This window comes from Maylandia zebra, linkage group LG22, assembly GCF_041146795.1.
Source record: "Maylandia zebra isolate NMK-2024a linkage group LG22, Mzebra_GT3a, whole genome shotgun sequence".
Taxonomy (NCBI): domain Eukaryota; kingdom Metazoa; phylum Chordata; class Actinopteri; order Cichliformes; family Cichlidae; genus Maylandia; species Maylandia zebra.
The window spans coordinates 5,958,650-5,971,970 of NC_135187.1; the positions used below are offsets into that span (position 1 = coordinate 5,958,650).

The following is a 13,321-nucleotide window of genomic DNA, read 5'->3' on the forward strand; positions in this document are numbered from 1 at the left end:
GAATAGCCGCAAGGAAGTTGTTTATCGAAGAGCTAATCCAGCAGCTAATCCCGGAGCGAACAGGAAAGGGAAATGGATTTTGAAATGCAGTTTATTAAAGTGCAAATGGAAAAAGGATTTTGAAATGCAGTTTATTAAAGTGCAAATGGAAAAAGGAGTTTGAAATGCAGTTTATTAAATTTTAATTCAAAAATGAATTTACAAATGCAGAATTTATTCTACAATTCATTATTTAAGCACAGAAATCTTTATTTCGATGCGCGTGGCTCTTGTGGTCCTCCATGTGTTGGTGGTACTAACATTACCACCAACATAACTAAGAACAGAGGTGACAAGGAGAATCATCCAATACCAAAAGATAACCACAAATACAAAACTAAAGGACAGACTTAACAATATACGAATGCACATAGTAATAATATTGTAATAATAATAATTATATGTTGTAATAATGAACAACACAGAAGAAACAACATTGGTTAACTAAGTTTAAAAAGTCAAAAGGAATAAAAATCAAATAGAAAACAAGGGGAAAAAAAACTGTCAAAATCCTGGGTCCAAGGTCAAAGTCTGTGACATCTTTGCTTTTAATGTGTTTAACCGCAAGTGTGTATAGCTTCCCATATGGCGCTGTGTGGGCTGTGTTTCAAATCTCAGTTCAATGCCTCAGAAAATTCCTTCATGTTAACACGAGCTATAAGATCCAAAATACATAGTTATTCCACTGGTCCTAGTCTGGATTTATATATCATAAGACTATTGTACAATATCAATACAACCTTTTTAAAACCACAGACCAAAGTAAAATGGTAAAACAGTTTACTTACGAGGTGCAATTTCTTTTTCTGAAATGAAATAAAAAGAAAACATAATTTCAGATTGTTTAGTTTTATTAAAGCATCAGCTCAGTCTATTTGAATCTCTCACCTTCCTTCTTTTTGTAAACAACAAATCCAACAGCAGCAACGGCGATGAGAACAGGAACAACAACAATGATGGAGATTAATTCTGCTCAGAAAAAGAAGATGAAATACACAGATGAACCCATTACTGTGATATTCATTCATCTATAAATCTTTAAATTACATATTGATAACAGGGGGGGGGGGGGAGTATTATCTCTCTATGAGGCTGTACTGATGTGAAATCATTATGATGATTATGGGTCTGATTTGTAGGGGGGGGGGGGGATGGAAATTTTTTGCCCCAACAGAAAAGCAATTTAGGAACCAGAGTGGTCCTGAAATATTGTAGGATATTATTTATCACTGCTGTCAATTTGTTGTGTGTTTGCCCGCGGGGCAGTGGGATGCATCTAGTGTTTGCTTCTCTGGCTGGCTAGGCCAAAAAGCAAAAAAGAAGGCCATGTGGGGAAGTCCCTCCTGCCAGCCTCTCCTCTGTTAAGACTCCTACTTTTCCTCTTCATGGTACACCACAGAAATTGGGCATCTTGCGGCATGGCAGAGGTGGAGGGGATCTCTGAGCAGGTTGAATCCCCAGAGGTGAAGTGTGCATGGCACATCAGTGTGTGGGCATGCCTTGGCACCCACCAATCCAACCCCCAGCTATTGGGTTAAAATTCACACCAAGACTATGCAGAAGAACACATTACATATGCCAATGAATAGAAGGTTATAGGGGTGGAAGAGACTGCAGCTATTTATCAAGTCATCTAAGACAACCCCAAATTAAACCTGCATCCTGAGCAACCGTGGCTTGTGGCACTAGTTGCATCAGTGTAGCAATGACTGCTGATAGAGAAGAGATTGGGAGTCGCTCTGTGCAAATCTCAGCCACTTTAAAATACTTAGCATGAAGGTAGAAAATATGAATGTAACACTTTAGAATTTAACAGGATGAATGTCAACTACAGAAGTTTAGTGTAGGAGGCATTTATGTAAGATTTGTATGTGTGCCTTTTTCACACACCAAACCACCACCTAAATTCATTCAGTAACAGCTCCCCAGTTGTGAGGCTAAACATAATAAAGATTAGACACATTGCGAAGAATTTTAAAATTCCAGGATCAGTGTCAGGGTTGCATAGTCTAAACCAGGGGTGTCAAACTCAAATACACAGTGGGCCAAAATTCAAAACTGGAACAAAGTCGCGGGCTAACGTTAATATTTATTGAAAAAAAAAAATCTTCCTCCAGATATAAGAATGAATCTTTTCTTATGGACTCAAACAGGTTTTGCTGAAAAACTGAATATGGAACAAGCAAAGCTTAATACTAAACGATACATATATTAGCTGTATAATACCAGTAGGCCAGCTCTAATAGTAATTTGGTATGGCTTCACGGGCCAGAGTTTGACACCTATGGTCTAAACAGTGAATGTGAAATTTAAATAGCATTAACCTTATGGGCAATGAAAAAAGGCTCCTTGGGAACTGTGAGTTCAAATACAAAAAGTGGACAAAACATTCAAACACCACATATAGTAACAGCAAACAAACAAAAGAAATAAGAATTAAATGTGTTTTTCTCACCCATCCTGTTGTTTTCACTCCAGTTTGTTCTGATCACCTTTTTATGTAATTTGGTTACAGTGTTGTTCACAACACCAGAGAGATGAAACACACAATCGTATTTTTTCCAGTCTTCTGGTGTGAGTGATGAAACATTCAGATTAACAGTTATCTGGAAGGTCCCATCATTGTTGGGGAGGATCTCTGTGTGGTCCACACCTTCATGGATCTCCTCTCCATCTTTCCTCCAGAACATCATGGCTCTGTGAGGATAGAAACCTGTAGCGTGGCAGCTGACTGGAGAGAAGGGAGTCTTCTGGAGGAGAGACACTGAGGGAAGAACTGAAGGTGGGAAAGAGTTTAGAGTTACCTTCAAAATACTGTTCATACACTATGCCTTCACAGAGTGATTAGGATTAATTGTGACCGAACCAAAATTCCCTCATATCCCTCACTAATTTTGGACAACAGATCTATAATGAATCTATATGTAGCCTAACATTAATACATAGAGGATTAAACTTTAGTGCAAATTAATTTCAGCTGGTTCAGTCCCAACTGGTGGCCTTTAAAAAGGTGTCTCATCACCAAGGTGTCACACAAGAAACATCTCACAATGGGTAAAATCAGCCTCTCAAGATCTTCGTAATCTTATCGTTGCAAAACATACTGATGGCTTCGGTTACAGAAGAATTTCCAAACTACTGAAGGTTTGAGTGAGCAATGATGGGGCAATAATCTGGACATGGAAAGAATATAATTTGACCAGGTGCTCTATGTAAGATTTCAGACAGAGGAGTGAAAAGAATGATCAGAAGAGTTTTAAAAGAAGGTCCACATTTGGAGAACTACAGAAAGACCTGGAGTCAGCAGTAATGAACAGCAAATTTCAGGCTAAAAAAAAAAGAACAAAACATTTATGGCACATTTACTGCAGTAAGAGTTAAATATAAAATCGACCTAAACATTGTACCAGTTTCGTTTCATATTATCAGAACAACAATAAAATATAAAATAGATACTACTGTATCCGTGAAACTTCACAAGGTCATGTGATTCCTGTTACCTGTTCTCTGCAGGAAGCTGCTCCCATAGCTCCAATACCTCTTCAGCCACTCTCGACAAACCTTAGTGAGGAGGCTTTCAATGTCTTTGAGTACAATTGTGTCAGTATCCCATTCCTTTTTGATAATGGCAGCTTCTGGTTTCAGTGGGATCCATGTCAGTGTCTTAAGATCCAGTTCAAGAAAGCCTTCTCCATTATACCCATACTGTACCATACCAACCACTTCATCAGTGTTTTCATTCCATTCACATCCACCTGTTCTCTGTAATATGTGAACACCTGGAAAGATAAAGAAAAAACAACAACAACAACAACAAAAAACAGGGTAAGCAAGAAACTATGATAATATTCTACATTGTATGAGAAATTTCTATTATCTGAATTTAGCACTGTACCCATGATTCAAGTCAGATCATCTGCTGACTTTTAATTATTAAAGTTGGTATGATAATTCAAGATTACAAAAAAGATGAGGGGGGAAACTGATTCATCCCAGGAATCATCTGACAGACATCTAGGCTATAAACCATGTTAGTTTTCAAGTTTCTTATTAATTAGGAGTATGGGATTGAGAATTGTGCTTTGTTTGGCCTTTATTAGGAACTTGTTTTTGTTTTGTTTTATTGGGCACAAATCACCTCAAAAGCAAAAGAACCTCTGCTCACTACGTGGAATTATCCTGTCCAGTAAGCGCTTTCTTGAGAATAGGAAGAGTGGGTTGTTGCAAATTACCCCTATGCTGGGGGCATAACTCTAACATCTTTTAAGAATACAACTACATTATACCAATCAGACAGAGCATTATGGCCACATGTTGAATATTGTGTTGGACCCTCTTTTGCTGCCAAAACAGCCCTGAACCATCAAGGTATGTACGCCACTAGAGCCCTGATGGTGTGCTGTGGTATCTGGAACCAGATTTCATAACAGATGCTATAAGTCCTGTAAGCTGTGAGGCGGGGGTTGAATGAATCAGACTTGTTTGTCCAGCTTATCTCACAGTGCTATCAGATTGAAGTCTGAGAAATTTGGAGGACAAGTCAACATCTAAAAATTGTTCCTGTGTTCCTCGTTTCTGAACCATTTTTTGATTTGTGTTGGGGGTCCATTATCATACTGAAAGAGGCCACAGATATTAGGGAATACTTTTTAGATGAAACGGTTTGCAACAATGCTTAGGTAGGTGGTACATGTCAAAATAACATCCACAAGGACAGCAGGATCCAAGATTTCCCAGCTCGAAATTTGCTTAATAATAATGGATTGGATTTATATAGCGCTTTTCAAGGCACCCAAGGCCACTATTCACTCACACACTGGTAGAGGTAAGCTACAGTTGTAGCCACAGCTGCCCTGGGGCAGACTGACAGAAGCGAGGCTGCCATATCGCGCCATCGGCCCCTCTGGCCAACACCAGTAGGGTAAAGTGTCTTGCCCAAGGACACAACGGCCAGGACGGAGAGCCGGGGGGATCGAACCGGCGACCTTCCAGTTACAGATGCGCTTCCCAAGCCCCTGAGCCACAGTCGCCCCATAATCCTTAAGGCATCACACTACTACTGTCGGCTGCGTCCTGTTGCCAGATGTTCCCTTTTTGTGTGGAGTTTGCAGATTCTTCCTGTGCTTGCATGCTTATGCCAAATTGACATAAGCATGAAGCATGCAAGCGCAAGAAGTGTTTCTCCAGGTAGTCTGACTTCTTGCCACAGTCCAGAAAGTATATGAGAATTAACTGGTGATTAACTGGTGACTCTAAAATGGCTGTTGGTGTGAATAGTGGTCTGTCTCTCTATTGGCCGTATGACACCCTTGTGGACTATTCAGGTTGTACTCTGCCTCTTACCCTAAAACGGGGTTAGAGCTGGGATTAGCTCCTGATCATGAACTGGATAAGTGGAAGAAAATGGATTAAAATTACGATTTTACATTAATCAGTTTTACTTAAGTATATTCCTTGATTTACTGTACCTTCTATTTGATTGAACTGCTGCTTTAAAGTAGAAATCAAGAATCTGAAGATGTCTGGCTGATCCTCAAAACACTGTTTCGTGTACAATGCCAAGTGCTGAGTGTCATTGCTGAATATTTTTTTCATCCAGTCCTGTCTTGGTTCTAATATCTTGTTTCTGCTGTCACAGTAAACAGCCTCAGTGTCATCAACCAATACAACACCTGCAAACTCTGAGATGTTTGGGTCTCCGGAGGATCCAGTGACAGAGTGCATCAACGAGTGTTTCACTGTGGAACAATATTTGCAATATTAGTTAAAAAGTACTTGAAATATACAAACATCATCAGAATTATGATCAATTCAGTATGATATGTTTTATACAGCCTCCTGAAGAGAACGTTAATCTCAGGTTGGTAAACTCATGTGGCCAAACAATGGACTTTTATGGCAGTTTGTGAAATAGTCACAAGCTTTTGTCTATCAACTCGTGTCCCTTAATACAAATCAAATATTTACCACTTAAAAACAACACACACACACGTACACATACACAACTGTTTGTATCAGGTTGTTGGAGGCTGGTGGTATAGTCGAAATGCATTGGTCAATTAATAAAGTTGTTTTTTCATTACGTTTAAGTGTTGCTGGAGTCTCCGCATCTTTTAGATCCTTGTCTTCTCCATGCACCTTGGAAGTAGGTAAAGTTGTGCCAGAAATATTTGATGCTGTCGGCTGGCAGCATAGCCAGGACACTCACACCAGATACCCGGTTAAAGTCATAAACCTCATAAACCTCCACACATCGTATCCTGTTAAAATATGTTACTACTTAAAAATCATTCATTTAGGCATTAAAAACTTAATTAATGTTAAATATTAAAAACGACTGGGTGTGGGGGTGGGGGGATTTAGAAAAAGATTGTGTTTTCAGTAAAAATAAAGTTTAAAAGGTCTGGAGCCATTTAAACTGACCACAGAGCAAGGCAAAATGGGCCCACTGGATGTGAGTGTGTGGATAATTTTTCCAAAATATTCAAAAAAGAAGCATTTTTAGGCACATAAATAGAGTTAATTCATTTCTGCTGTTAAATACCTAAGAAATTTCAGCTCACATAGCGTTGAAATGTGCCAAATTAGTAAAAGTGCTGTAATTTTTCACTGTTTCACTTCAGAAGCATGAATCTTTGCACAGATAATGTTTGTATGTTGATTAATGGTTTTCTGTGAACCAAAGCATATTTTGAAAGTGGTTATATACAATAAAATCCTTGGGCAGTGTTGACAACTACTCAGTAAGAAAAATCGATATTGGCTAATGACGCCATCGTCTAATTTGCATAATTTGTCGTGCTTATTTAATTGTAACCGACGCTGTAGGAGAGAAAAATAACGTGGAAGAGACATAAAGTGAGTAAAAAAAACACCCAAAATGCATTTGGAATATATTTAGAACTACAAATTAAATTATTAATTTTTTAAATGTCACAATTCCAACCCTCCTCCTTTATCCGGGCTTTAGACTGGTCAAAAAGTGATCTTTTGCCAAAAACTGATTTCCGGTATTTGCCAAAAACTGATTGCTCGTATTTAAACTGCTATAAATAACTTGTTGGTCTATAATATGTGAAACATATGTCAAATGTATCCCTCATGAATGATATAAAGTCATCTTGAGCATTAAACAACATTCCCGTAACAAGGTAGAAGCCGCAATCAGTTTTTGGCAGTGACTTTTATGTATCCTTTATTTATACAGTAAAAAAAAAATCTTGTTGACTTTAAAAATGTCTTTTTAAGAGTAATCTGGCCAAGAGGACAGCAGAAATTGCAACAAATGCAACAATTGTTCTGTAAATAGTTCTGTAAACATATTTTAAGTGGACAAAAGGGAGCGGATTATAATGTAAGTACAATAACACAGTTTTAAAGATACTCGAGAAACAGTTATTGTTAAATTTTATATATAACCCCTTTGTAATACCTGTTCACCAAAGTCTATTTAGCAACATATGTAAACATACTACACATAAAAAACACACGGAATCATTGGAAATCAGTTTTTGGCAGGCGATCACTTTTTGACCCGAAATACCACTCTGGCGGAGTGTGTGTGTGTGTGTGTCTTTTTAAGTACTTTTAAACCTTGTGATCCACAAGGAGTAACAGTAAAAGAAGAACGTTTTTAACCATAATGTTATTAGCAAACTACATTAACAATCAAAATTGACAAAAAAGAGACAATAGAAAAAACAGTGGCAACGAAAACAAAAAATGATGGGAACTAGCCTGTTCCTAATTTGTTTTGTTTTTTCAGACATCCCTCCACACACACAGGCTGAGCTGGCTCACAGAAAGAGTGGGTCATCCTCATTTTGGTCAATATTGTCTATGGCAGATTCAGCTACTGTGGCGCTTGACTTAAATGAGTAAGCAGATGAAGTGCCAAAAAGCTGCAAAACATTATCAGGCACCTAGTGTTCATAGTAAGCCTCACCAGACAGCTTCAGTTGAAATCAGATGTACAAGATGGAATTAAGGCTCTGCAAGGACGTCCAACTTCTAGGTTTGCAATGATGTATTTTAGTGCACTGATTTATTTTAGACAAAGAAAAATGTACATTTACTGCGAATTCGCTCATGCACGATTCATTTGCAGTTTGGCGCATAGGGGTGAACATCTCCTGCTCTGACAGCAGCTGGGGGCAACTGTTGCGTGAGGAAAACCGCCTCATCCCACTGCAGCTCGAGCTTGAGAGTAAGAGCGAAGTGATTTCGCGTCAATAAGTCTTCATAAATCAACAATAACACCAGAAAAGATCGCCAGATTTGTCACTAGTCGCTTTTTAGAAAAAAAAAAAGTCGCTAAGTTGACAGCACTGCCCTTGGGGCTTAACAGGTTAAGAAAAGTAGCTGTGCCAATAAAATTCCCTTCTAAAGCCACAAAGAATAACTGCATTGTCTGTATCCCGTTTATATCCTCTTTATTCTAGTTAATGGATACGTTAAAAAAAGTGGCTGCTGATAGAGTTGAAAATTTTTCTTACTTGCAAATAAACCATGGTAGAAGAGAGGAAACAAAAACAACATCATCTTGTCTTTATCCTTAAAGCTGCTGGACCAAGAAACCATGAAAAATATCGAGGCTTGAAAATACGAAAGAGTCAAATATCACATTCCTCTCCCACCCACTTTTGCTGCGTTTAAGTTCTGCCTTCAAAGTAAGGGATTACTGTTTTGATAATGCCATGATTTGTCACTGTAGAAACAATCTTTGAAATGTTCACATGTTAATTGTAAAAGTTTTGCAAGATTCAAAGTAAATTTTGAAAGCCTGATAGAAATTGCAATTTTTCTTCTGGTTAAGAAATGGTGTAAAAAAACGCAGTTTAATAATTTCAGAACGCGGTAAAAAAAATAATAATAAAAAAACGGCGTTGACCCCCACAGAACGCCGTATTTTACGGCGCCGTTAGAGCCATAAATCGCCACTTTCCTAACCCGTTTGGTTAAGAAATGGCGTAAAAAACGCCGTTTAATTATTCAAAACGCCGAAAAAAGCGGCGTTCTGTTCCGACAAACGCCGCTTTTTCCGCCACTCGGATGGCGCCCTGAACGCACCATCCGAGTGACGTAAAAAGCGGCGTTCAAAGACAGACGGAAACGCCGTTTTTTACGTTACTCGGCACAAAACGCCGTTTTTATGCATCTTTGAACGGCGTTTTTTACGGCGTTCTCTGCCAGCTGTAACGGCGTTTAAAACGGCGTTTTATTGAAATTATGCAGGGCACTCCCCATGGTTCCCTCATCCAATTACTTTCAACTCATTTCACCCAATCAAAGAAGAGGAAGTGCAGACCACACTAATGCATCACCGATTCACCTTGCTGCTAAGTGATTGCCTATTCAGTACCAGTGCTTGTCACAGTATTCACTTGTATTATAATCTCACTATGCATTTTGATGTGTTTAAGGCATGATCGAGCAAACAAACGACAGAATACTTTTTCTGAAACCTTAACTGTGTTACCTGTTATGGCAGCTAACAGGTAATGAGCAGAGCTAGCTCTGCTCATTTCTGAGCTTCTTTCTTATTTTCCTCTTTACTTCTCTTAACCTTTAACTTATGTTTTAGCAATCAGATCCTGCCATCTTGCATTACCGCTTCGTGCTAGTTATGTTGACTTTTCTCTTCTTTTGTCTCCACTTTTTTCACCCGTGTTTGGACACTCGGCGCATGGCTCCTTTGTTTACATTAGGGATCAGCTGTTAGCGCTGCGCCCTGCAGCTGCGCTACCGGCAGACAGACCCTACATCCCCAGTGAGGGAAGAAACGGGGGTGATGTCTCCCGAGGACACCTCACACACCATCTCTCCTTCCTGTAATCACTTTAAATGTGAGATCGCTCCCTGTCCTCCCGTACTGGTGATGGTGAAGCCAAGGAGAGAAGGCCCAAGTAATAAACACCCGTTTCAAAGAACCGACCTGTGTCTGTGTTGTTGTGAATTCTGTCATGGAAATCAGTGCATTTCCTGAAAGAAATCTCTCCTTCCGGGTCATCCGTGGATCGAGTTTCCTTCGAGACGTGGGCAGCGATAAGCAGAGTTTTGTATAAGATTAATTATTCAAAGTAAGCTCAGGTATGCCGTTCAGCGGGTTAGTTACAGCGCCGGGAGTAGCCTGGGAGAACAAAATGATACAGAGACTGCTTTCCCAAAATCAACTCAAAGTTTATTCTTCTGTGCAGGGTTTTTATAGGCAGAAGGGTTCGTGTGTCAACAAGTTTCAAGTTACAAGTTACAACCATATAAGGAAGTTCCCCCTAGCTCTGAAAGGGGCCTTCTATAATCTCAACATACTTTTGACAGGTCCATTAAACACTAGACAGTTAGAATCCTTTAGTGATATAAGTTTGCACATGGTAGAATACTGCATGTAGTTATTTGCATTAGGAAATGTTTAACCATATATACCTAGAGGCACATAATCAATGGTGTGTGATCTTTAGCAGGCTGCAAACTTGATGTGCACTCGAGGAATGCACTGTCCCACTATACCACAGCAGGATCAACGCAGCTATGCCTGTTCCAGTTTAAGTGCCTTCTTTACATATAGATGAACTGTTGGATTTTCCAGACCAGCAGGCCAAAGGAAGTTGCCCGTGGGGTCGCAGCAAGAGGAGATGAAGTTCAAACAAAGGGCATTGCAGAAACAGGGTCCTTTGTATAATATCATCAAAAAAGGTATTCAGTACATGCTCCCAAAATACTAAAATATCTAACATTTCCTGTATCCTTTGGGGCAACAGACCTGAGTCACACTTTTAGAGAAGTACCTGGTGAGGTGGATTGAGAGGAATATCCATGATGCATGGCAGTTTGTTCACTCACTTCCTCTCCACCACAGCTTCCGAAGTGCAGCCAATCACAGAGCTTGCTCTCCTGATCCAAGAAGAACACATCAAAGTGCGCTGCACAAGCTTGCTCACAAAAAATAGCCTGCCCATACACTGCTTGTGTACAGCTTCTGTTTTGATCTTCCAGTTCAGCAAATGTATATATGTGGGTGTCCAGGTATTTGTGCTCCTCCACCACATCATATCAGTGGGTTCAGTATCTTATACTTTTGTCAAGATAATGCACACTGCAGCCGACAGTTATCAGAAAGAAGCCATTACCAAGTTACATGGATTCTTTTTTTTTTTTATAACTTCATGTCATATAAACTAGTTATGTTATGTGCAACACTGTCATGTGCCACTCTGGTTTTATGTTTCAAATTCGTGTAAGACATCCACAGTACTCTGATGACATTGACAAGGACATCTCCAGTTTACATGGGAAACTATTATTTCAGGTTCTTGAGATTACTTATTTACGTCACTTTTGAGAAAACGTACATACAGGTCTGATTCAAAACTGTATATCTATTTTTTTTAATGCATGTTGAAAGGGCAAAAATATTCATGAGATACTGTTAACATTATTAAATTTGAAGGCTATTATACAGTGGTATTACTTTAAACTGAGTAAAACGGTATTTTGATAAAAGTTAAGGTCTCCGTTTGTTTCAGAAAGAGCATACTGTCATTTACTTGCTTTTATTATTTATTTATATGCCCTCCGCGGACCATCTCTGCACTGCGTGGGTGATTAGTGGCTCCCTGCACAGTAAGGGCTGCACACACAGGGACAAGACGCACTCGGTTACGATCGGATCTTCCCTGGGCAGGGGGAGGTGATGAACTGTATGCCACTTTTTCATTGGCATACATTAAGTACAATGTTTTATTGCCTACGGTGGGGCAGGTCACATACTGGGTGAAGGTGGGCAGTGTGGAGTCCAGCGAGACATGATTAAAGTCCCCTGATATTAGAAGAAGAGCTCTCGGAGATTGCGTTTGCAGTCTGCGGACCACAGAGAGTCACAGGCTACCTCCACGGATGCTAACCGCTAATAGCGCAATGTCTGTGTTGCAGAGTTGTTCTTTCACAGCGATGTGCCCAGAGATACCACAACCGTCTTTAACAAACACTGCCAGCCCCCCTCCTTTCCTCTCACCGCTGTCTCTCGTCTTGTCCGCCCGCAGCAGCTGGAAGCCGGGCAGCCTACTCACAGAGGGAGTACCGGGATACTGCCACTGTGACCGGGTTAGCGTCATTAGCTCCTCAATCATATCAGGGAGCGATCTCACATTTAAAGTGATTACAGGAAGGAGAGATGGTGTGTGAGGTGTCCTCGGGAGACATCACCCCCGTTTCTTCCCTCACTGGGGATGTAGGGTCTGTCTGCCGGTAGCGCAGCTGCAGGGCGCAGCGCTAACAGCTGATCCCTAATGTAAACAAAGGAGCCATGCGCCGAGTGTCCAAACACGGGTGAAAAAAGTGGAGACAAAAGAAGAGAAAAGTCAACATAACTAGCACGAAGCGGTAATGCAAGATGGCAGGATCTGATTGCTAAAACATAAGTTAAAGGTTAAGAGAAGTAAAGAGGAAAATAAGAAAGAAGCTCAGAAATGAGCAGAGCTAGCTCTGCTCATTACCTGTTAGCTGCCATAACAGGTAACACAGTTAAGGTTTCAGAAAAAGTATTCTGTCGTTTGTTTGCTCGATCATGCCTTAAACACATCAAAATGCATAGTGAGATTATAATACAAGTGAATACTGTGACAAGCACTGGTACTGAATAGGCAATCACTTAGCAGCAAGGTGAATCGGTGATGCATTAGTGTGGTCTGCACTTCCTCTTCTTTGATTGGGTGAAATGAGTTGAAAGTAATTGGATGAGGGAACCATGGGGAGTGCCCTGCATAATTTCAATAAAACGCCGTTTTAAACGCCGTTACAGCTGGCAGAGAACGCCGTAAAAAACGCCGTTCAAAGATGCATAAAAACGGCGTTTTGTGCCGAGTAACGTAAAAAACGGCGTTTCCGTCTGTCTTTGAACGCCGCTTTTTACGTCACTCGGATGGTGCGTTCAGGGCGCCATCCGAGTGGCGGAAAAAGCGGCGTTTGTCGGAACAGAACGCCGCTTTTTTCGGCGTTTTGAATAATTAAACGGCGTTTTTTACGCCATTTCTTAACCAAACGGGTTAGGAAAGTGGCGATTTATGGCTCTAACGGCTTGCCATACAGAACAGCAGTTTTTACCTGTCTTTGAACGCCGCTTTTTACGTCACTCAGCAGAAAGCGGTGTTCCTATGGGCTCAAATTGTGGTCATAAATATTTTGTACTTGTAAATCAAAAGCGTATGTTTGTACTGAGTTTTGTAACCTTGTAAACCAAAATATGAGACATTTTTTTTGTTTGTGCATCTACAGATGAGAATTTGTG

At 40.1% G+C, this 13,321-nt stretch overlaps 1 protein-coding gene across 3 annotated transcripts; it reads right to left on the reverse strand.

Annotated features, from left to right (window-relative positions):
* Positions 1-123: 123 nt before the first annotated feature.
* On the reverse strand, positions 124-12,850 carry LOC101474843 (major histocompatibility complex class I-related protein 1). Of its 3 annotated transcripts, XM_076879475.1 has the most exons (8): positions 12,531-12,850; positions 9,974-12,320; positions 5,508-5,777; positions 3,540-3,818; positions 2,495-2,815; positions 928-1,008; positions 828-845; positions 124-694 (listed from the first exon to the last, which is right to left on the reverse strand). In XM_076879475.1, exons 3-8 carry the CDS (start codon positions 5,761-5,763, stop codon positions 654-656), a joined length of 996 nt encoding a protein of 331 aa, XP_076735590.1. In that variant the 5' UTR covers positions 5,764-5,777; positions 9,974-12,320; positions 12,531-12,850; the 3' UTR covers positions 124-653. The 3 variants fall into 3 exon arrangements, with proteins under 3 accessions (XP_076735590.1, XP_004573104.1, XP_004573103.1); XM_004573047.5 differs by lacking the exons at positions 9,974-12,320; positions 12,531-12,850 and adding an exon at positions 8,535-8,673 and having other exon boundaries at positions 5,712-5,777; XM_004573046.5 differs by lacking the exons at positions 9,974-12,320; positions 12,531-12,850 and adding an exon at positions 8,535-8,673 and having other exon boundaries at positions 125-694.
* Between the last annotated feature and the right edge of the window lie 471 nt (positions 12,851-13,321).